This window comes from Myotis daubentonii, chromosome 20 (genome assembly GCF_963259705.1).
Source record: "Myotis daubentonii chromosome 20, mMyoDau2.1, whole genome shotgun sequence".
Lineage (NCBI taxonomy): Eukaryota > Metazoa > Chordata > Mammalia > Chiroptera > Vespertilionidae > Myotis > Myotis daubentonii.
Genome location: NC_081859.1, coordinates 7,113,239 through 7,136,110, shown reverse-complemented (window position 1 = coordinate 7,136,110; position 22,872 = coordinate 7,113,239). Strand labels below are relative to the sequence as shown.

At 52.8% G+C, this 22,872-nt stretch overlaps 1 protein-coding gene across 4 annotated transcripts in view; it reads right to left on the bottom strand.

Moving 5' to 3' along the window:
• Positions 1-22,872, bottom strand: part of DUSP10 (dual specificity phosphatase 10) — a 236,066-nt gene that overhangs the window by 17,980 nt on the left and 195,214 nt on the right. Inside the window, exons 1-2 of one of the 4 annotated variants that reach the window (XM_059677780.1) lie at positions 21,487-21,644; positions 18,501-19,354 (exon numbers count right to left, since the gene is read on the bottom strand). In XM_059677780.1, coding sequence (XP_059533763.1) covers positions 18,501-19,311 — 811 coding nt within the window. In that variant the 5' untranslated portion in view covers positions 19,312-19,354; positions 21,487-21,644. Of the gene's footprint in view, positions 1-18,500; positions 19,355-20,835; positions 20,970-21,229; positions 21,394-21,486; positions 21,645-22,872 lie in introns of those variants that run through there. The other 3 variants (XM_059677782.1, XM_059677783.1, XM_059677781.1) reach the window with 3 other exon arrangements.

Genomic DNA, 22,872 nt, shown 5'->3' with positions numbered 1-22,872 from the left:
CCCACAAGCCCATGAGAGACAAGACCATGGAACCTCCCAGATCCTTAGTTCTACTAGCCGTCTGCAAGCGGAGAAGCCCACTGCTTTCCCAAAACACTTACCTCCTCACTAGTTATACCCTCCTTATGAGTCAGCGCTGGCCCATGCCCTCCCTGCAGCATCTCTCTGGGCCAAAGAATATTTCTGTGTATTTGGGAGGCTTCTCTATACCTTCTCTGTTCACTAAAAAGCTCAATACTGGTTAATCCATGAAGATGGATTCAGGGAAGGGGGGAAAAATCCATGAGCTCATACTCAAAGGCTGCAGAGGGAAGAATGTTAACAGAAGGGGAGGGCTACAAAACACAAAGCTATATTTTCCCCAAGAGCTCAGCCGCTCTCCATCATCGTTTAATTCTCTGAAGCGAGGGAAAGCATTCTTCGCTTTTCGGTGCAGAGGTTTAAATAATGAAGCATTGCTAAACAAACAAACAGAGGAAAGCCCGGGAAAGCTATTCATTAAACAGGCCCACTGGACAAAAGGAAAACTGTTGCTTCACCATCCCACCTCCCCTGAGGACCGACATTTATCCTAGACCCCAAATTAAACACATCACAGCTTCACAGCAAAAGTATGTTTCCCAGTGGGATTTCAGTGGAGTCCAATTAAATAAATCTCTGGAAATATCAGGAGCAAGCCTCGAGGGAGAGCATAGTTCTACTGTGAAACATTCCCAGTGGAAATCACATTCACAGAAGGTCATCTGGAAACATCCATGACAAGAAGAGGGGCGGGAAGGCAGGGAGCAAAGGGGGGTTACACAGGGAAGCCCAGCGGTTCCATCGCTCAGTTGTGTCCAGAAGCGTATCATGAACAATGCCCTGTGCATCTCAGCTTGCTCTAAATGAAACCTCCATGTGTCCAAAATAACAGCTTTCAGGGTGATGTGTTTTCATCCGACTAGGAGGTCAAAGGGCTGTGGCTGAGGGAACTGAGAAAGTGGTAGGGGAAGGGATCAAGTGTCAACCTCAAAATGTGGGCCGTGTTTTTACTGAACCCATGTTTTCAGTTCACAAAACGCATAGGAACAACTTCCTCAAGTCACTGAGTGGAATTCTCTATTTGGCAAGAACACTAAGCAAGCCTAACTATTACCGATCAACGGCCAGAACGAGCGGGCATGAGCTCTCCTTGGACAAGGGTTCACTCAGCCGGCCATGCCCAACACTCATGCCATTCCTACGAGAGCAGAGCTTGGAAAGGTCGGCCTGAAGCCAGGGGAGGCCTCCGTGCACCGAGAGATAACACAACGTTGAATCACATCAGCAGGTAGCGTGTCCCCCACCGAGTGGACCACCTGAGATGAAGGGGGAAAGAGCCAAAAGGCCAGTACAGCCCTGCAGAGGGGGCTGGGATTCTACACTGTCAACATGGAGGGTCAGCCAAGAAACGGTCAGTTCAGCTTGGGACATGCAGAACGGAGAGATGACCTGGGATGCACCCCACACCTGACACCATTGGCCGCCTCAGCCACATCCCCCCTGAAGCCATGCCTAACGCCGCTCAGGGTGACAGAAGTCCAGCCCTCTTTCCACACTAGAGTGATAGTGGGCTCTAGCTCTGTGACCTCTGTTGCCACTTCTCTAACAACCGGGCTGGCATAATCTGTAAGGGTCTCCCAATTCTTGCATTCTACAGCGTCAACACGGCTCTGATGAACCTGACATTGATAAACAATGGCGAGAAGGAGCCCAGCTGTTTGAGGGTGTGTGAGGCCTGGGTGGCCTGCTCCTCACCTCAGGGCCTCTGCACTTGCTGTTCCCTCTTCCTGGAACTCTCTTCCCCTTATTCCTCACGTGGGTGACTCAGATCTCAGATCAAGTGTGATTTCCTCATAAAGGTCTTCCCTCACATCCAATTTGGAGCTGCCCTCCCTGAGCTCTCTTTCATTATATCATGAGGTTTCCAAGTTTTATAACCTTCAAAGCGCTCATTACCCTCTGAAACTACTCGTTTATTTCTTCACTTGTTTTTTATTGTTATTATTAAAACGTGGACCCCATGGATGCCCAGCTATTGTTCTGCCCAGGGCCACGTGGATATTTATAACATCATTCTCGGGCCATACCCAATTATCAACTTAAAAATGAGCCTGCTGTATTTGGTCAAACATTTAATTAACTCACCCCTAATGCCTTGGCAGGGCCAGGCCAAAGGATTTCGCTGGTCTTCTACAGCCCGAGGGCCAGACGTTCCCCACCGCAGTCCTAGAGGAAATCGAGTATAATCCCGAGTGGGGTTCGGGCTGCCTCCACACCACAGCAGTATGATCTTGGCAAGTCACTTAGCCTTTTTGTACCCTAGTTTCCTCATTTGCAAAATGGGGCTAATCATAGTACCAACAGGCAACAATAGAGTTATTGTGTGAACTTAATGAGCTAATGCTGGTAGTTATTAATAGAAATGGAAAGTATTCACTGGTGAGCACCTAGAGCCATCCAGTGAGTCCCCATTTCACACTGTTGATAGGTTCAGTGACTTTAAGCAAAGCAACATATCACAAAACCAATTTTACCGTAGGCTAACAGATATAAACAAGAATTCTGTTCCTATAGCATCTCATCAATGTCGTAACAAAGTGATGTTGAAGAAAAGGACGTTATTCCAGGACCTATTGTACATGATTTGTATAGCAGCTGCTCATTAAATATTTCTAGATTAAATGAGACGAGAAAGGCCAGTTAGTTGTAAAGCACCTATTATGTGCTATTTGGCATAATGCTAAGGATTCGGGAGAAACAATAAAAAGATATTTATTTCTTGAAGCTAAATCTAGTGAGAAAGAGAAGGAGGGGTGAAGAAACATTAGGGGAAACTTAGCAAAAGGAAACATGGAAGATCCACCAGAAATGATGCCATCAGTGGTGACTCATGCAAGGCAGGTGTAGGGCCAACCAGGTGAGTTCACCCTGAGGACATGGGACTCCTGTCACCCACCCGGGTGGGAAGGGGGGGCTGACAAGCCTCATGAAGAAGAGGCGCCCTGCAGGACAGCCATGCCTGGGGAGGGGCTGGGTCCATGGCAACTCACACCTGGTGATCTTCAACCTTTCCTCCCGTGCCAATGTCTCCCCTTGGACATTGTGTGTACGTGATGGATGGTGGACATGGATAGAAAGCAGCCACGAGAGAGTAAAAGAGGTTTAAGTGGGGGCATTCAGCCTGAGCCATGTCAGGGAACAGCAGGAGGGACCCCCAGTTCAGCCCAACACATTTATTAAGCACGAAATATGAGCTGGTATCACTGTATCGAGTGAACAGGACACAACAAGATCATGTTGGGCCCTGTCCGAGCTAGCGGCCCACCCACTTAGACACGGAGATGGTAACAGATGGATGATGCAGAGCATCTTCCCCACCCTGGAGGCCATCTCTTCTGCCTCCTGGTGAAGGGACACGGCACTGGATCTAAAATCAGGAATCCAGGTTCCTCCTGTCCCTCTCATGAGCCATGCACTGTTGGGCAAACTAGCCTTAAGGCCATTTTAGAACATGATCATATCCTGAAGGATTTTCTTCAACCACAGGAGTGTCCTCATCTAATGAAGGCTGTCACAGCCCTCACTCTGTTATAGGGTGACATCATGGGGCAGGTGAAAGACAGACAAGGGGCCTCAGAGCCTCTGGTCGGCCGGAAGGTGAGGTGCTCAGGGGCACAGCATGGAGAGAGAAGAGTGGATTTTCTGTGCCTTTTTTAGTTGGTTCTCATGGACCTGTTCTGTCCCTCTTAGGAATGGGACTGACACTCCTACGGTTACTAGAATCATCGGGTGGCAGGCAGAGCTGCTGAAGGACAGCTGTCCTCCCCCGTAACACTGGAGCAGCCTGGCACCGTGTGCAGGTGCCCAGAGCTGGCTCCCGCCAGACAGAAATCAAGTCATCGTGGCCATCTCAGCAGACCTCTTTTACAACTCTAGAACCTTCTTTGTTTTGTTCCTGAAGTTCATTGGTAAACGCATCTTCCCTTGCAAGTACCACGAAGTTCAAGTTTGTCTTTTCTTAGAAATAACTTCCAGGGTGGCCCCAAGGTGCTCTTGTGAAGTCCACTTCCTAGGAGCTGCTGACCTAAGAGACCTTCGCCGGACAAGGGCCAGGACTGAGCATGAGCAGAAGGGTTAGGGTTCACATGACCACAGGCAAGACAAGTGTCTATTCTAAGCAGGGAGGGAGCAAACAAACCAAAAAGAAAATGAAAACACATGGGGTCATGGCGTAAAAATCCAAACAAAAGACCCTCAAAGAGGAGACAACAATGGATGTGAACACAGTGTCGATGTCACAGGCACACATTTCAAAGCTAAGATGCTAGACTCCTATTTAAAACACACACCACCAAACACTCCTTAATCATATGCTCGCCCTCTGATGCATCAGTTTCCTCTAAGGAATTCAATCTCAACATCAGTATTTAAGAATCTGGTAGCAAAGAGGTGCCAGTCCATATGTACATCGCCACCACTCACATGGTGCTGTCTAGGGGAGGGGACCCCAAGAGTTGCAGGCTGGGTTATTAGTGAAATATTGTACTAATATTTTTTTAGCAAAGTCTTTGAGACCCAGTGTGCATTGTCCACATGTAGCACATCCCGGCGTGGAATAGCTCTGTTTCCAGTGCTCAGCAGCTGCGTGGGACTCAAGGCGAGGACAGAGATAACAACTATTGGTATCCCCATTAAAGGAGTTAATACCCAGTGCCAGTTTCATTCCCATGTTACAAGTGGGAACTAAGATGTGTGTGTGTGTGTGCGCACACACATGCAGAAGCAGTGACCAATGCCCACAACCATCTAAGGGGCAGTAAGCTACCGGGTGGTGGTCAGCTCCCATCTAACTTCAACAGCCCCCCTCCTCTCAGATAAACGCTTCAGCGGGGAGCAGAGGCTCTCTGACGGACTATCCAGAGCGGGCTCTCTTATTCCCATCCCTCCACATCTTCCTGATACACGCCTTCATACTAGCAAAATCAAGGGACCATGCACAATAGCTCTCAGCGTTTTCCCTTAAAGCACCGTGCAGCCAGATGGGGAAGCCTGGGGGCTCTGAATGGCTGGGGAGCGGGGAGGAAGAAAAAGTGCAGGGAAGAGCTTGGCTCACTGAGTCCCCGAGCATCCCCTCCTGGCCCTCCGGGGCCACCATCCAGACTCACCGCCCAGCCACCGGCTACGTGTACCGAGCCAATGCCTCTACTCTTCACTCCCTGGGAAAAGCTTTGCATTGTAAATCCAGAAAAATGCCCAGTCACCAGTAGGAGATTGATTTCAAGGTAATTATTTAGGCAGCTCCGTAGCGTCAGCGTCTCAGTCCTCAAAGCATCCCCCAAGTTCCCTCAAGTGATGCAGATACTAATACGAAAGCTCTGTCTCTCTTATGGGCAAGGCCATGTTCAGCTTTGTGTAAGCGAGCACTGCCCGCCACTCTGTCATTCATTCAAGTCATTCGTTCTCAGTGGAGGGGGATGGGCTGTGTAACCCGTGGACACAGACAATGGGGTGGTGAGGGCAGGGGGGGAGGGGAGGAGCAGGCTCGAAGAGGTTAATGGGGGGTGGGGAAGAGGACCTATAAAATACTGTCAACAATGAAGATTTTTTTAAAAAGAACAAGAGGTTCGCCGAATAAGGGCAGGCGAATGCGTTTTTACATAATGTGTGAGATTAATTATAACGAATTCAACCCAATTCGTCCACTTTATCAAGGAAGACAAGCTAATTATCTGGTGGAGAATTAGCACCTATTTAAAGGGCGTTTTGCCTCAATTTAGCAAAAAGAACTAATGGGAATTGTCTTTCCATCCTGATACACTTTTGACTGCGTTTGCTTAAACACTCAGATGCCAGCATCACCCTAACACCCAGGGTTTCGAAAAGGGGGGAGAGGGGGAGGCACACACACATGAGACAGCATCTCCCAGGCCACTTCCTTCTGCTGCGGGTGTCGTGATGTCCCTTTCAGAGTGTCTTCTCGACAGTGTGAACGGGAGTGACTCATGTTTTCGACGTGAGGTGGTGGCGGCCCCGCGCACCATTCGCTTCTGCTTTTAACGTGCCCAGCGGGGCCTCCACGCCTCCCCCTCTGCCCAGCAAAGGAGAAGCCCGGACTGACGTGACAACACTCTCCTCTGGGGGTCCATGTGCCAAGGCCTGTGATCAAGGATCAAGAATCAAGACTGCTCTTAAAACCAGTAACGTACACAGGAAGGAGGCTCTTGTGTTCTGAAGCGAAAGGCAGGAATGAAAAGTAAAGAAAATAGGGGGCCGGTGGGGGGCAGTGGATGAGGCTGGCCTGAGTTTCCACTCCTCAGTGGGGGCACGGAGCAGATTCTAAGCAAGGGTACTCCCTCTCAGAGGCTTCTCCTATGCTCTCAAACATTTAGAAGTCATCTTAACCTCACGCATAGGCCCTGTAGCTAAGTAAAATGGGACACTCCATAAAAGTAGCCACGGCCTAACACTCAAACATGACAATACAGGAAGCTGAAGCACAGGCAACGAAGAGTGAGAATGGATTTCAGTTTCTAGATGAGGAAATCTGCAAACGATGCACATATATGGGTAAAGAATGAAGAGGACGTGTAAGAATGAAACTAAGCCAGGCAGGGGGATTTGTATAGCGTCTGGTTTTTTTCTTTCTCAACCTTTCTTAATATTCCAACAACGGGCAGACGAGTCTTGGCTAAGACTTCATTTGATAAGATTTCCTTACGTAGAAATAGTACATAATTTCCCAGGATGGCACTGATTCAGAAAAAGTACTGATGTAGTGATCTATTCACCCCTCTAGAAACACTAGGTTTTTCCAAGCCTTTAAACAAAACAACCTACCAAGTATCAAAGACTTCCTACTCACATTGCACCAGTGGCAATGTCAACTCATCTTACTGAATTATATCACCCATATACCCCTTGGATATAGTAGATACTAATACATTACTATGGTGGGTATTTGATATTATAACTATGGTAATGATTTTTAATAAAGGTTAGCTATTAAAGGTCTGGCACTGTTCACAGCACTTGTACACTTATCTAATTTAATCCTCAGTCGATCCCAAGAGAAAAAGTGCCACTACCCTCCCATTTCATGGATAAGAAAACTGAGACAGGGCAAGTTTCAGCTGCTCAAGTTCCTGCTTCCAGAGTGGCAAAGTCAGAATTCCAACAACTGCAGTCTAGCTCTGGGACCTGTGCCGTTCACCTCCATCCTCTACTCCCTCTGCTAGAAAAGACAGACATTCTTAATAGGAAGGCTGCGTGCACACGCACAGCAGCAGGTGATTGGCTGAGAAGTCACTCACTTCTTAAGCTCCTCAAAGAGTGAAAAGGAAAGAAAGCATGGTGTGACCCGGCCAGACACGTGAACCCACAGGAATCGCTTATTCAATAGCCACTTGGATAGAAACCAAAGGATTATACTCCCTCTGGGATTTTTAAAAAATGACTGAACTGGGAGTTAGGAAACATGGCTCCTGTGCCAGGGCTGCTACCAGCTTCTTCTATGCCCGTGGGTGAGTCATCAGTTTCCACGTCTATGAAGTGGGACAGAGAGACAAACACCGAATAATCCGCTTGAACGAATGCGGCTCCCACCCAGGCTCCCAGGGCCATCCTGCTATGGTTCCAGGGTGTTGACGATGCCTTTACCAGGGTCTGTCCCCACCACACTCCCAGATGACCTGAGCTGTGCGTGGCTTAGACCATAGAAGGGAAGAAAAGAAGATAGGGAAGGAGAGAAACGCAGAGAACAACAATAAAGAGTAAAGAGTGTGGTGAGATCCCCGTTCACTTGTCTCAGAGAATTACCTTCCCCAAAGGGTAAGATACCCTAACTAGAGATTCTTCCTTCACACACTTGAGGGAGGAAAGAAACGATTAAGAATGAGATCCGTGCCTGGCTGGTGTGGCTCAGTGGTTGAGCATTGACCTTGAGCCAGGAGGTCACTGGTCAGGGCACATGTCCCGGTTATGGGCTCTATCTCCAGTAGGGGGTGTACAGGAGGCAGCCCTTCCATGATTCTCTCTCATCGCTGATGTTCCTCGCTCTCTCTCCCTCTCCCTGCCTCTCTCTGAAATCTTTGGAAAGAATCAGACCTGTAACTCACTTGTGAAGCATGGGGCCGGCCTGGAAAGAACTTGGGCTTTGAGATCAGAAGGACTGGGTTTCAATTCTCATCTCCATTCACTGGTGGATGACAGGGGGACGATGCTGAATCTACTCCTCAGATTCTCATCTGTGGGACTGGGGATCTGAAACCTGGCTCACGAGGCTGAGCTGAGAACTGGATAAGACACATATGTGACAGCCCTGTGCCTGGCCCATAACACTCAATAGCTATTCATCTGTTCCCCCCAAACTACCTGGGAAAATAATTTTCTAATATCAAGAATGATGGGCAGGTCAGCCCCAGAGCAGTTATCTGTGATTAAATAGTATTCCGCAGTCAGATTAAAATATCATTGCGTGAGAGTCGTAAGACCATCCCTACAAAGTCATATCATCAAAATGTGCTATTTTAAAAAGACTAGAAATACAAGACCCACGAAATGACCCTGATGGCTCCAGAGAAGGCCCTCTGACAAGGCTGTGTCTAGTCTCATTATCTGAAGAGAGAAGCAGGCACTGTGATAATGGATGACAGCAACTCACCCTTGAACACCGGAAGCTGGGACCCAAGACCAGAAGCAGGAAGAGGCTGTCCCTGAGACCCTGAGTGTACCCTCTGCCCTCCACTGCCCTGTTCTCTCTGCTCCCAACTTATCTTTTCTTCTCACTTGCCAGTATCACAGCGGTAGTAGACCCTGGGGCCATGATTCAAAGAACGTGGGATTTTTTCTTCCATCGGATAAACAGAAAAGCAGTAACGAACTAGACAGGGAGGCTCTGGCCCAAAGTGGCGACCGCCTCCTCACCTGGGGACACTTAGCTGAGCTGACGTTATACAGTGAGAGGGGTACGCCCCTCAAGGGGAGGACAGGCCAACAGCACCCCCCACCCAACCCCCTAATGAGACTGGTCCATCTGCTGCTCACTTCGGGGAGAAATGGGCAACAGGTACCTGCCAGGAGGCCCAGCCCCGTGGGAAGAAAAGAAAATGAAGCCCTTCTTTGAAGGTCTCCGGAAGAGTGTGGCTTTGTTTTGTTTTGCATGAAATGTGAGTCTTAGAGGGCGAACCAATGACGAGTAGGCCTTCCCCACAAATAAAACACTCAGGGCAGCACAGGCAATTGGATGAATCTGCAAACCCTTTGCTTCCTGGGGGTGATCGTCCACCCAGCCAGACCCTCCGCATCGGGTAAGAGCCTTTATCTTATGTGCATGGGCCAGGCACATGCTCATTTCCGCATCCGAAAGCAGAGATAGGCTCACGCTCAGGTGTTGCCTTGAAGTTCCGTAAAATATGGGTCTTGCTGGGGGGAGGGAGTGAAATGAATATGTGTGTGTGTGTGTGTGTTCCCCAACTTTTAAGTAATAATAGACGATACAGACATAAGCTGGAGGGGAAAGGGATGCTAAGACCTTCCTCTTGGTTTATGGATGAAACAGCTCAGGAGTCAGCTAGAAAGGCCACGACTTGAGCATAAGGTCTATTTTTAATGTTCTACCACAAAATCCAGGCCGCGGCTTGTACTCATCCTTCCCTCTTCCCTCGAGTCTTTGTGAATGGATAAGGTTATACATGGCGGTAGCATGTGTGTATATGGAAACGCAGCCCATTGAAAAATTCCCAGGAGGGACAGGTTCGGGGGGAACAACGCAGCTTGGGAATGAATGCCAGGCCGGTGTCCTCATCCCGGCCCTGGCCCCGACAGCAGTTCCTAATTGCACTTGCAAACTTTCTCTGCTAAGTAGGCCAGCCTTGTTTGTGAAATACCGTTGACAGTGCTTGTTGGCTTAGCGCGTCCCCTTTCCAGAGAGGGCACGCAGGAAAAAATACACAGAGGCCCCGCTCCGATCGGCAACATGGCCAACACGAGGGAGGCCCAAATGCCCAAGTTCCCCGCCCACACGTGGAGGGGCCCTGTCAGCCCCGAGCTGCGGAGGGAGAGAGAACATATATTTCCTTTCCTCTTAAAAACCAACACATTTATTTTAAAAAAAAACATGTCTTTTCGGATCAAGGCGATGAAAGATATTCTGCTGGCCCGTGAAGATGTGCTTAGAAGGCCAGACTCTCTCTTGCAAGGGGAAAAGGGAAGACAGAAGCCAAATGCTACACACACACATGCACTTCCCAGGAGAGTGGCATCTCCAGATGAACCGGCCCCTAAACAAGACCGTGTGGCTGAAGGCGATGAAGAATACAAGCAGGTATTGATCATCCAGGAGGAAGGATATGAATTCCTGGCCTGGTGTGTATATGGCTCTCAGTCTAGCATTTAGATGACAACGGTTACGATGGCAGCTTCCCCATCCTGAAAAGGCTTTAGTAATATTTGTTGAGCCAATGAATGGATCTCTTTTACCCTCAAGGCCCTACGTATGTGGAAGCCAACCTACCAAGAAGTCTCTAGAAACCTGAGACACTTGGGTTCAGCCATTACATTCCCTAGAAGATGGGATTCAATCGACATTGTGATTTGCCCCATTTTTCTAGGGCCCAGGTCAATAGCAGGATCCTGAGTTGCTGGCTTCAAGAGATCTTAGACTTAGGTCCTTATAGTTATGGACTGAAATCTGGAAATTCAACAAAAAAGATTAATACTCAAATGGTTGACTGAATAGCCCGGCCAGTGTGGCGCAGTGGTTCAGCATTGACCCCTGAACCAAGAGGTCAGTGGTTCGATTCCCAGTCAGGGCACATGCATGGGTTGCGGGCTTGATCCCCAGGTAAGGGGTGTGCAGGAGGCAGCTGGTCAATGTTTCTGTCTCATCATTGATGTTTCTATCTCTCTCTCTCCCTCTCCCTTTCCTTTCTTCTCTAAAACTCAATGAAAACATATTTTAAAAAATTATTGACTAAATATATTGACTTCTTTTAATAAATATATTGATTTTTTTAGAGAGAGGAAGAGAGAGGGATAGAGAGTTAGAAACATTGATGAGAGAGAAACATCGATCAGCTGCTTCCTGCACGCCTCCCACTGGGGATGTGCCTGCAACCCAGGTACATGCCCTTGACTGGAATCGAACCTCGGACTTTTCAGTCTACAGGCTGACGCTCTATCCACTGAGCCAAACCAGTTAGGCTATAATTGCCTTCTTTTATATTTGCATGCTGTCCATTAGATGCTGTTATCAACACTAATAAAAGAGAAAAATGGTAATTGGCGTACGACGATACCCTTTTCATTGGCTAATCAGGGCTATATGCAAATTAACTGCCAACTAAGATTGGCAGTTAACTGCCAACAAGATGGTGGTTAATTTGCATAAGTACGCACAATGCAGGGAGGCGAAAGGGAAAGCAGGAAGAAGCCCCCTGCCACTGACAGTGATTGGAAACCCAGGGGGGAGCTAAGAGCTGGGGGGCAGGGCAAAGGCGGGGCCGCCTTTGCCCTGCCCCCCAGCCATGATCGGAGAATCAGGTGCCTTTGCCGCCCTGGCCAGTGATAGCAGGAAGTAGGGGTGGAGCCAGCGATGGGAGCTGGGCACAGTCGAAGCTGGCAGTCCCGGGAGCTAGGGGTCCCTTGCCTGGGCCTAAAGCGGAGCCCACGATCGTGGGGCCGCTGCAGCTGCGGGTCCCCGCTGCCCGGGCCGGATGCCTAGGCCAGAGGCGTCAGGCCTGGGCAAGGGGCCGATCCTGCGATTGGAGGGTGATGGGGGTCAATGCCTGAGGGCTCCCAGTATGTGAGAGGGGGCAGGCTGGGCTGAGGGGCACTCCCCCCCACACACAGACACCCAGTGCACGAATTTCGTGCACCGGGCCCCTAGTTAGTAGATAATAATACACACACATACACACACACACATCAATCTATCGACTTGGCGAGACCTGTGTTAGCACTACGGACCAAGACTTTCAATTTAATCATGCATGTGACCTTGAACCAGGGATAAACTTCCCTAGGCTCCATGTCTGTAGCAGCATAAGGAGAAGACGGGACGAGACCCATGGCTCCCACTGCGCTGCACCTCAGAATCGCCTGGGGAGCTTTAACACGCCTGGTGCACAGGCGTGGCCCCCACACCAACTGACTCAGACTCTCTGGAAGTGGCGGCTGCGCATCAGAGGTTGAACTCGTCCCAGTTGATCCCAGTGAGCAGCCTGCTGAGAAAACGACTGGGCTAGGGCCGTGGTCGGCAAACCGCGGCTCGCGAGCCACATGCGGCTCTTGGGCCCCATGAGTGTGGCTCTTCCAAAAAATACCACGTGCGGGAGCGCACGTACAGTGCGATTGAAACTTCGTGGCCCATGCGCAGAAGTCGGTATTTTGTGGAAGAGCCGGTATTTTGTGGAAGAGCCACACTGAAGGGGCCCAAGAGCCGCATATGGCTCGCGAGCCGCCATTTGCCGAGCCGCCGTTTGCCGACCACGGGGCTAGGGGACCTCCAAGCTTCCTTCTTGTTCTCCAAACCCGGCTTCTTGAGTTTGCAAAGATGGCCTCCCTTGGGAGAACGTCCACCCTTCCTGGGTAAGTGTATCCTTATCTTCCCACTTGAAATAAGCCGCCTGTGCACTGCAGACCGAAGCATTTTTATGCCCAAACCGCTACCCAGGGGGCCTCTGGCTGCTCACGACAAGGAGCCTTCGGAAGCAGGGCTCCTGGTGAAAAGCTCGCGCCCAGCTCCTCGGGGCGTGTGAGCCACAGACCGTGGCAGAAGGTTCTTCTGTTCCCCACCCTGCTTTTGCGAACCTACAGGGGCCCCCAAAATTCACGCAAGATTTGAATTTTGCGTGAGCATTAACAACAACAACAAAAAATAAAAGCCTAATTTTACTTGGTTTATTGAATCAGATTCTAATATCTGTTGCCCTTTGATTTCAATCCCTTCAATTTGATCAGCATCACCAAGTACCAATGATGGCCCAGGAGCAGGGACAGTGAACCATTGAAGACCACGGCTTTGCGTCTGTGCCAGCAAAGCCGTGGAGGCCATTGACCCGATGTGCTGTTCCATACATAACCCTATACTGTATACTTTATGAATCAATAAAAAAATGCAATTTTTAATTATATACCTGTATTTTCTATCAAAATTACTTCTTGTGTGGATTTTGGGACACCCTATACAATCATTAGCGGCCCCTGCCAGGAGAGGACTCTCCTGAACTTGCCCTTGACAAGCCAGATGGTTCAGTGATCGGAACTGGTAAGGCCGCTGAACAGGCTCCCAGAGTGCTGTACTGGGAACAACGGCCACACCCTCCCCAAAGCCACACGCCTGATGTCCTGTAAGAGGCTGTGAAAGGGAAGGGGGGGTGGGAGCAGGGCCCCGGGGCTGAGCTATGGAGAGCTGCGTGCCAGGCGCTTCATCTACGGCATCTCGGTATGTCCTGGGATGTCGGAATTACCCCGATTTTACAATGGAAAAAAAAACAAAACTGGGGATCTGAGGGGTAACCTGAGTTGCCGGAGGACACCTCTAGTTGGGGGTGGAAAAGCCTAGCAGTGGAGCCAGGTGTAAGTGAGCTAAACTCCACACCGCTGTGCAGCAGCGTAATGAGGAGCAGACGGAGTGAGGGCAGAGAGGGGAGAGACGGGGGGAGAGACGGGGGGAGACAGGGAGAGAGCGCACATCTCTCTTCACTGACATTTTCATTAAGAAGGAGGGTGGCATGTCCAAGAGCTCAGAGAGGGCATAGGCAGCTGCGGGTCAGTTCAGGGAAAAGGTCCAGGACGCGCCTGCAGAACGGAGCAGGCCTTTCAATGACTTCCCACGCGATCTCCTCCCATCTCAAAGCTTCCAGAACTTCTCCGCGTGGCGTGCGCTGCCCCTCCTCCCACCTCCCCTTTTATAGTCAGACTACAATCCCGACTCCAAAAATAACCCGGGCCGCGGAGGGGCCAGAAAAAGCAACGCGTCACAGCTTTTCTGCTTTCACTCCTGAGTTATGGGGCGTTACGTGGCCAAACGTCTCATCACATTTTTACCAATCCCCCTGCAAGTAAATAATTCAAGGGGAGGCCCAAATTACTCTGGCCTCTTGACCCGGCATGTTTTTGTAATTACTTGGCTCTCCAACTGTATGCTACTTAAATTAGGGACCAGTCACCCAGTTATTTTTAACCCACAGCCACACACACACACACACACACACACACACACACCACACACACACACACACACGCTGCTGTACCCAGCTTGTTAGCTGTACTCCTTTGGAAAAGGAGCCCAAACTGCCTGTTTTCCTGGCACCATCATTCCTGTCCCACCAACAGTAATGATATTAAGCCGCGTGTGCGAGTCGTTAACCATGAGGAACTACTTAGACACTCTGCACACTTTAGTTCCCTGTATTCCTAACTAACACGATGAGATAGCTACTGTGCCCAGCAAGGGCGGGAGATGGGGGTGGGGGGCGGGGTGCTGGGCGAGGAGGGTGGAGATCAAGACTGGAACTCAAACCAGACCCCAAGTCCGGCCTGAATTCCCCCCCCCTTTGCTCCAGGGCTCCTGTTAGCCATGTTCGGGTGTTAAACAGAGGTTCCGAATGACAACAGTACGTTTGTGATTCTGGAAACGTCCTCATAATGTCCCCGAGAGACAAAGGGAAATCGTGTACCCCCGCTCCACTAAACAGAGCTGAGAGAGAGAGAATATATGCTCCCGGGTTTCTGATCTCTGAGCACAGCCACTCTGGATCTTGCAATCAACTATGGACGACCGTGTAGTCGATGCTGATCACTTCTTAGGGGTTAGGGAGGGAAGTCTGACAGTGTGAGAGCCTACCCCCCTATGCTACCCAAATCTTCTCTAGGTAACAATCTCCTGAAGTAACTCTCCCTCCTCCCCCTGCTCCCCAATAAATGCCTCTGAGTCGGTCTTTGTTTTGTGAGAGCGCAGAGCAAGTACAGGCATGGACCCGACATAGCTGAGCGGAACGGGGAGCTGGGGACCCCCAGTTCCCGCCCGGAGCCCTCCACTCAGAGGGAGGGCTGCTTCTCCATGGCCCTGGCCGCCTGGGCGTCACAGCAGAAGTTACAAGTTTGGAAAACGTCCCCAAACTGGTCACGTGACACTGCAGTATTGAGTAACAATGTTGTCCATACTCTACTATCAAATATCCCAGCCTTATTGATTGTAAAACATTAGGTTTAAACATAAAACATGTTTAAATACATTAAAATAGTGTCTGTTCTAAACATGTTTTCAACAAAAGAAAAAAAAAAGAGAGGGAAAATAGTACTAATTGTTTAAAATCTGGTGACAGGTATATGGGTGCTCACTCCACTCTTTCCTACTTTTCTCCATATTTGAGATTTTTTGTAGTAAGAATTTTAAAGGCATAGACTTTTTTAGGAGGAGGTGGTGATGCTCTTTAGGTAAATGACAAATTATTTCTCTGTACCCAACCTCGGGAGCCTGACAAACACCACAGCAATGACGGTAGCTCTCCTCCTGGCAGGCCCAGGACGGTCTAGCCCTCCGATTCGGTGTGGTTAGAGATCACATTCAACATCACGTGTGGGTAACACACATTATAATTCATTCCAAAAGACTGTGCAAATCCCTACATATCTCTTCCTTTCTCAGGGCTGGGTAGAAGCGCAGGTCTGAAGCCGTGTTTTCTTCGGAAGCTGAGACTAAACCATGGATTCAGACACAGGTCACGGCGGGGAGGGGACTGTAAATGAGAACAGTAACTTAATCTGCGGCTCTGCTCACTCCCTTCCCGACCTGACACAGCATTACTAAAACGGTCCCCGAGCAGCCGCTCCACTTGTCAGGCACCTCCAAAAATGGAGACCGTGGCACTGGAACAGGGGACATGAACCTTGGACCGGGAGGGTAGCAACCAGTGTTTGCAAACATAACACCAGGGCAGCAGGTGGGCCGGCCATAAATTACCCGCGATGGTACTGAAATCTCTGAAAATACATGAAGGAGGCCTTAGAAGTTTCTACCCTGGAAGATTCTCACTACCCATCACCATGGCTTCCCCACAAAACTCACTCGTTCAAAAATGGTCCCAGGACCACTCTGGCTAAAATAACAATCTTGCATCGCCCAGGGCTGGGGTTAGTACAATAAACCTCAGCTGAGCAGCCAGGCCAGGATGGTCTGCTTGAGCCACACAAGAGCCTGGGAGAAGGTGCTGGCCATGCCTTCTGAGGGATGCCCACCCCATTCCGCACTCCACGGTGCTCTGGCATTAACCTTTGGTTGGCCCAGATCAAAGGGCAGCGAGGGCATCCTGGTATCGCTCTCCCCCCTTCTTTCCCATCTTGGTCCAAATTTTAGGCCGTTCCCCCCAAAGAGACCAAAATGATAATGATGATAATAATAAATATAGAAGATGATAGACCCTTTTTGCTCCTGAACTACAGATTTTCAAGCAAACGCCCAAATATTCGAAGAAAACGCCCCCCAAAAGCTACAAATCATCCAACCTCTACCACCAGCGCGCCTTCCAGGTCCACCGCCGCTGAGGCTCACCAACCCGAAAATGACGAGCCCGCACCGCGGCCGCCCAGGGCGCCCAGTGGTGAGGTCAGCAGCATGTCCGGCCCCGCCCATTGGGCCAAGCTCACTCCCCGACACTGAGGAACAGCCCAGGCTGCCGGAGCCTCAGCTGCATCCACCGGACGGGGGAGGAACCCCCCTTTCATCGGTAGCACCCAGGAGACTCATTTCTCAGTGACTGACAAGCCACCCCCATACACAGTAATTCCCACGACCAAAGGAGAAGGGAGGACCTACAACTCCTCTAATCAACCTCAAGTTCAAGTCCGGGGTCAACTTGGTGTGTTTGATGCCTAGCCTCTGAGTCTGCAGACACACAAGGCCTGCTTTTTCTCAACAACATCCACTCTGCATGAGCAGAGAGACGGCCACTACGACCATGGACTACCCACTCTGTCTGCTCCCCAAGACCAACTATCGCCAACGAGACTTGTGTAGGTTGTATTTTCTCATCCAAAAAAAGACAAGCCAAGCCAAGATCATGGTAAGAAAACACTAGCTGGTCAACTTACTGGGAATCACTCAACGCCAACCAAACAAGAATATAAGGGGATCTGAACATCCCTGTAAACCCAAGAAAACCCAAGAATGACAACAAAAAATGAGTGGTTGCTGCCGGAACTCTCTAGAGACAACCTCCGTGATATCATGCTTCCCATCAGAGCCCACCAGCCCTAAGAGTAGTAGTGACTTTGTGGTGGTTGAGTCCAGGGAGGGGGCACTGGAGGGTGGGCAGGCGGGTTCTATCAAAGGAATTCCAAACCATATTTCCAAGAACGGTACTGAGCCAAAGGCAGAATGCATCACTGGGAAGACCAGACGGAGGATGGCGGAGCTGCCCTCACAGAGACGAAACGACTAACGTGCTCACCTCAATGGCCCTTTGCAATTTAAATATGTAAGATGCTCAAAGGCACCCTTTGGTCCACACAGTTCCGGAGACTGGCAGGTGATATGGCCCAGACTGTGTACCCTGGCTCAGACGTAAGAGAAGAGAAGACAGATGATGATCTCTCAGAATCACCACCGCCAGACAGAAGACGCTGAAGATGGACACAGGGCGAGGGCTGCCCCACTAGGTCAGGCAACGCTGGGTGGAAGGAACTCAGAGAATAGTGGGTAGTTAATCCCTCCTGCCAGGGCTCAGCCACCATGACCTCCGAGTTATTCTGCATTCAACGTACTGAGGCAAGTGACCCACCGCCCCGTCTTGGGAGGAGCCATGATGCCGACGACTGTCAGGTGCAGCCAGAGAGAGCAATGGGGTGGGGAGGCTCTCATAAGAATGACTCTGTCCCTTAGAGCTACGGCAGAGGAACAGATGTTGCTGATGAACTTACACTGCGGGCCCTAGACGAAGGATCTCTGCCCCTCTATACGTCACTGTATAAACCACGTAAAATCCAAGCTGACGGGAGAGGTGAGAAAGAAGAAGCATTTCCCACCAAAAAGACCTGGTACCTGGGAGTTTACCTGCAGTTCACCATCTCAGTTCCACCAGCCTGGGCTGAGTCTGAGAGATAATAACTTTCCAACGAGCGATGGATTGGGCGAGAGCTACCAGACCAGGCCTGACCTGAGCCACCCTCTGGCGTTATAAAAGCCCCTCTGGGGAAAGAGGGGGAAAGTCTCAGAGAGGTGAAATGACTTGCACGATGCAAATTAGAAGGGGAAACGAGACGCCAGACCAGAGCCCAAATCTTCTGGCTTCCAGTTCAAGGCTACTGGATGCCTCTCACCACACCGAACTAATTAAGAAAGGGCAGGGGAGGGCGGGCAAGAAGGACTTCTATTCCGGTCTTTGCGGGGAGGCAGGGTCGGGGGGATGCTACCTCTGCGGGAAAACCCCGGGTGACCCCAGGCCAGTCCGGAGTGTGCCGGGGGAGGGAGCATTCGTTACCTTTCAACACCAAAGGCTCCTTGCCTTCCCTCCTCAGGGACTCGAGGACGATGTGGAGTGGCTGGGAAGGCGTCACCCGGCTGGGCTCATTGGTATTCTCGTCATAAACGATAATTTCTTTGGAAAAGATCCTCTTGAAAGAGTCCTTGCCTTCCCGACAGGAGATCAGGTCTAAGACGGTGATTTTGCCCTGCTGGAGCCTCCGCCGGCTGATCTTGTCGGCGCAGTTAATGTGGACGGCTCCTTGGATGTGGCTCTTGTTGTACTCCATGAAGGGCCTGCAGTCGATGATGACGGGGCCCTGGCTGGCCAGGTGACTCTTGCCGCACCGGGTCATTTTCTTCGCCAGGTCGTTGGGGTAGATGATTTTGATGCTGGCCAGCGGCTTGGGGGTCCCGGCCACGGGGCTGCCCACCCCACCGGACGGACTCAGAGAGCCTGCGTTGTCATTGCTGTTGACCATCTGGGTGGCGGGGCAGGTGCCGGAGGTGCCGATGGCAGTGGTGGCGGAGCCGGCGGCAGCGGCTGGGGTCGGGGCCTGGGTGTCCTTGTCGTAGGTGGCCACAGTGCAGCAGCTGGCACTGCTGCATCCACAATTCAGGGAGCGGGCAGAGCCGCTGGATGAGGGCATATACGTCAGGTTCGCAGCCTTGAGGGACACGACGGTGGTGGCGATGACCGGAGGGTGGCTGTGACTGCCCGGGGCGGCGGGGCCCAGGTAGCTCGCGTCTAAACAGAGGTTGAGATCCTGGGGCCGGACGGGCCTGGACAGTGCCACTAGTACCCTGTCGTCTAAAGGAGACGGAGGCATGAGGAGGCCGAACGCTGGCAATTCAAGAAGAACTCAAGACAGTCTGTAAAGAAGGGGGGGGGCGGGAAAGAAAGCATGAAGTCACGTGACACACAGGGCCGCCTCGTCCAATCCCTAGGAGAGGCCACTGCATCCCTCCGACCAACGTGGTCCTGAATCCCCTTCATCACGCTGCTCCCGAAGCCGGAGACGCGTGGTGACAGGGTCCACGAGGGTGCCGACCTGAGGACGCCCAGCTGTGTGGCCCCTGGGTCTGAGGTTAACTGTATCGCCTGCGCACACGCCGGTACACAGCCTTTCTCGGACCTATGTCGGTGTCCACCCTCAGGGAAGGTAAAAGCACAAAGACACGAAACTCTGGAGTCAGAAAGGAAGGCGCTGCAGAGGTCTCTATTGGGGCCTCGTCTCCTGGGCAGCGCTAGAGCGCCCCTATCTGAGAAAGACCCACCTGCCCACCCCGGCTTACTTCCCATGTAATTCCCTACCCTCTGCAAAGGCGGGGGAATGGCCAGGGGCTCGGCCCGGCTCACAGAAATACACCGCGGCTAAATATACATCGGGGTGGATATCAACTTCCCCGCACATCGGCATGAAAGTATCCCCCTAAGTGCATCTCTTGAGCTGGGAGCTATTCTTGCCTTCCGTTCGGCTGAGCCCTCTGAAAAGCGCACACAATCAGATTAAGCCCCGGTGCTTCCTCAGCCTGTTCATTAGCCTGCATTTCCCCTTTTCATTACAAACTAAGATGAAGCCTCGAGCCAAGGAGCCAGGTCTGGAAACCCAACCCCGGCAGATCCACCCCCCTTTGCGCCCTGGCCACCCTCCACCCCCACCCCCGCCCCCCCTCTGGCTTTTAGGGGAAAGGACCGCTTTGACTTCATCTCCCAACAGGCACGGACGGACGAGGCATCCTGGAGCCGCTCTCAGCGGGAGGCGGGCGCTGTGCACAGTATTTCACCCCCACACCGAAATCCCCCTCTTGGAGGCCATGAATCCCATGAAGATGCCTTCTCAGCTCGCCTGTCCCTGCCAAAGGGGGCGGGGAAGTACTGCCCACCGGGTCGGCCTGCTGTCTGGAGAGGGCGCCTGCCAGGGGACAGCTCCTTCCTCTCCTTGAAGGCACAGGGGCGCCCGACACCCGGCCCTGCCATTAGCCAGGTTCCCGTGCAAGAGTCACTCATGCAAACCAACTTTCAGAGATGTCTGGGGAAATGTCATCTGTCACCCGTCCACACACGACCGTCACCATTTTCGGACACGGAGCCCAAGAGTCACAAGCAGGATACACACACACACACACACACACACACACACACACACACACGGGCACGCACACACAGGGCGAGCAGGCACCCCATCCCCAGGTCCCCCGCCCACTCAGGCTCCTCTCCCCCAGCTCTGGATGGGAGCGAGGGAGCCAACCCCTGCCCTCCCGGCTCTCCTCCCTCCCTGGCGTAGTATTTTTGGAAGAGCAAGTACTATTCCTGGCCGGACCAAGCGGCGCAAGTCTTTGCTATGTGTTACCTGGGAGGCAGCGTCCCGGGATCCCCAGCCCACTTCCCCGCAGAGGGACGCCTGAGCGTGTCCGCGGGGCCCCAGGCCCGGCCCCCCAACCTCCAGGCGGGGTGCGCGGCTCACACCCGCACGGGGTGTCTAGCGAGATCTGCATCCCTGCAGCAGAGGGTCGGAGTCTACACGGCCCGGGAAACCTCCCCGAGACACACTGAGCTGCCTGCCTCCCTCTCCCTGGCTGCTCGACCCTCCACCACCCCTAGGCACAGGCTGAAATCGTAGTAGACAATCCAGTGGTTTGAGAACGCTCCCTCCCCGCTCCTGGGGCACCTAACACCCCCCTTCGCCACACAGCGCATTGACGAGCCCCGGGCATTTAAAACTGCCGCAAAGCGTCCCAACAAACCTCATATTTTTCCCTCCTTCGTCCAAAATCCAAACAGACTGCAGAGAGTAAACGCACAGCGCGGCGCGAGCCAACAGCCAGAACCGGATTCAGATTCAGCTCACCTGCCGTGGCTCCCCGTGAGCATCGCCACACACACACACACTCACACACACACACACACACACACACACACACGCACACTCACACGCACGCACACACACACACACCCCTAGCGCTCCCGGGCTCTCGGAGCAGCCGCGGGGACTTGCACTTACTTCATAAAGGAGCGCAGCCCTCCACCATCTGGCGCCGCCTCAGTGTGCACCCGCGCACTCAGCCCCCCATTCACTCGGCTTCATTGATCTCCAGCCACAACATAGTTACTTTCTCTTTTGCCAGGACTGTAAATGTACGGCTCCGGGGGGGCGGGCCGGCGGCCGACCGACGGCGCGCCGGGCCAATAAGAGCCCGGAGAACGCGGACCGTTACCTCACCGCAGCCCGCGACCAATGGGCGGCCGGAGGGGGCGGGGCCGGGGGCGGGGCCTCGCCTGGCTCGCCAGGGCCGTGGCTCCGCTGCTCCGGGTCCGGGGTGTCAGAACGCGGGCGGTGATGTCATTGGCAACCAATCAACAACTTGCGAAGGGCCGGCCGGGCCGCGCGCGGAGCAGCTGCTCTGTATTTACATGTCAACCGAGCCGGCGGGACGCGCGCTTAACCCTTTCCGGGGCTCAGTGTCACCTGGCGGGGCTCGCCGCTGGGCTCCACCCGGCTCTGCCCACTGGACGGGATCCCCTGGGACCCCTGCGGGGGACAGACCGCGCGATCTCTCTCTGATTCCTTCTCACTCGGGACGGGGATGAAAGTGCCGGAGTAACTTTCTAAAGGCGAGACAACGAGAGCAATCGCCGTCCACAAGGGGGAAACGGGGCTCTTGGAATGGCTCGAGGTGATGGACAGACCCTCACCCCAGCTTCCGGACGCTGCAGAGCCGCCCGCGTCCGGGACCCTAGTGAGCGCGCAGCCAGGGGCATCGCAGCGTCTCCGCCCGCGTCCTGGGTTCGGATGCCACTGGAAGCCAGTGAGGCCCGCCCAGCTCGCCGAGGCCCGCATCCTGGGAGCCGCCTCGCTGGGCCTCGCGCCGCAGGGAAGCGTCGGCCGGCCGCCCGCAGAGGTCGCTGCCCCTCCGGCTTCCCAACTGCTGCCCCGCTTGGCGGGGGGCGCGGCGCCCTCTGGCTCCCGGACGCCTGCGTCCCGGTCACGCCCCCGTCTCCTCCGCCTACTTGCCAGGGCTCCGGGCACAGCACCACCGGAGGCTGGAGGGCTGCTCCAGGGCTGCGGCCTGGGCTCAGGCAGGAAGCTACAGGGGGCGCACCCTGAGCCATGGCACCGGCGCCACGGGCCTAGGCCGTGCGTCCTGGAGATCCTTGTGCGCCCGCCATGACCCCGGGCCCGGCCACCCCCAGGGCCCCTGGCAAGCCCAGGACAGCCGCCCCGAGGTTCTGGAGTAGCCTTGGCCCAGAAAGGAACTTGAACTCGGTGTCAATCACCAGCCTTGCGCCGCCCAGGGGTCGCTGGCCCAGGCGCGAGTGGGGAGGACAAGGGGGCCACAGTAGCCCGCCAGCCCCGCCTCTGGGAAGTCTCAGGGACACGGAGGGAAAG